Genomic DNA, 1,259 nt, shown 5'->3' with positions numbered 1-1,259 from the left:
GAGGGGTTCATTTAGGTGTATATAAACCCCCAAACTGTCGTACATGTACGAAAACACACACTCATTAAAACACGTATCATTGGCACGTATCATATGCACACCTTGTAATCGTAAAAGTCCTCGTATCCGAGCAGTCTCGCCAGCTTGTTGCGCTCCTTCACGATCTCCAGGAACTGCGCGCCCACGAACGGCCCGATGGAGCGGAGGCCCTGCGGGGGCACCGCACGGAGAGAGGGGCCAGGAAGGCGACGTGGGGTGGGGTGGGGTGGGGTGGGGTGACATGACAAAAGGCTATTTTGGGGGAATCGTATGAGAGAAAGTGGAGAAGTGAACTGCCGGTGTCCAGTGTCCGGTGAGGAAAAGGGGGGGAGGGAAAGACGAACCACGAACGAGTGAAGCTGCTGCCAGGGCAAGAGGGTACCGAAGAAAGGGGGCGGGCTCCATACAGCTCCATCCCTGCATACAGCTGAACGTTTCGCTCTTTAATCGATCAAATGACAATGGGGGCAAAATCCTTCCCCGCCTCCCCCCTCCCCTACCTTCCCTCCAAGCACCCAGGGGTTAATTTACCCCCCCCCAGGTTTAGCCCTCCCACCCCTCTTGCTTTCCCTCCCCCCATTTATTAGATCCTTTGGGCTCTATCCCCCCCCCCTTCCCATTCCTCTCCTCCCCCTTCGCTTTACCCATCTCTAACTTTGGTCACCGGGCCAGGTGTCGTTTCCCCTTCTTGACCTTGCTGCCCCCTCCCGTTTATTTCCCGCCCCCTATCCTCCTCTGCCCTCCCCCACGGCTTTCCCCCCCCCCAAAGTCCCACTTACCTCGAAGGCCGCCTTCCTAGTGGCCTCATCCTCGCTCACTCGCACCAGGTTCCGGAGCTGCACGCTGGAGGCCTTTTTGAACTCCGAGCTGACGGGGTCCGTGTACCCCAGGGACATCTGGTTGCGAGACTGCTCATCGTGGCGGGATACACAGGGGAGGGGGGGACCCGGGGGTGACGGAGGGTGTGTGGAGACCGTTAAGGAGCCCCCGGGCGGCAGTTAAGTTAGTTAATTAGTTAGGAACTGCATCAGGGATGTGGTTAACCACTATCCCTGGCGTACTGGGCCCCGGAGTTGCACCATAAGGCCCGCTCCGCTCCCCCCCCGCTTCCCCCCCTGCTCCCCACCCACCTGCGCCAGGGCCGCCTCCAAGTTGTTGATCTTCTCCTTTAGGGCCGCTGCCTAACCCGGGAGGCAAGGACGGGGAGGAAAGGGGGGAGG

The 1,259-nt window shown here is 59.7% G+C and overlaps 1 protein-coding gene across 1 annotated transcript in view; it reads right to left on the bottom strand.

The window, feature by feature from the left end:
- VOLCADRAFT_119465 (uncharacterized protein) overlaps positions 1-1,259 on the bottom strand; it is a gene marked incomplete at both ends in the record, with an annotated part of 11,905 nt that overhangs the window by 9,394 nt on the left and 1,252 nt on the right. The window contains 3 exons of the mRNA XM_002956586.1: positions 102-209; positions 819-947; positions 1,170-1,220. Of these exons, the coding sequence (XP_002956632.1) occupies positions 102-209; positions 819-947; positions 1,170-1,220 (288 nt within the window). The remainder of the gene's footprint in view (positions 1-101; positions 210-818; positions 948-1,169; positions 1,221-1,259) is intronic.

Source organism: Volvox carteri (assembly GCF_000143455.1).
Source record: "Volvox carteri f. nagariensis unplaced genomic scaffold VOLCAscaffold_63, whole genome shotgun sequence".
NCBI classification, from domain to species: domain Eukaryota; kingdom Viridiplantae; phylum Chlorophyta; class Chlorophyceae; order Chlamydomonadales; family Volvocaceae; genus Volvox; species Volvox carteri.
This window is presented reverse-complemented; position numbering and strand designations above follow the sequence as displayed.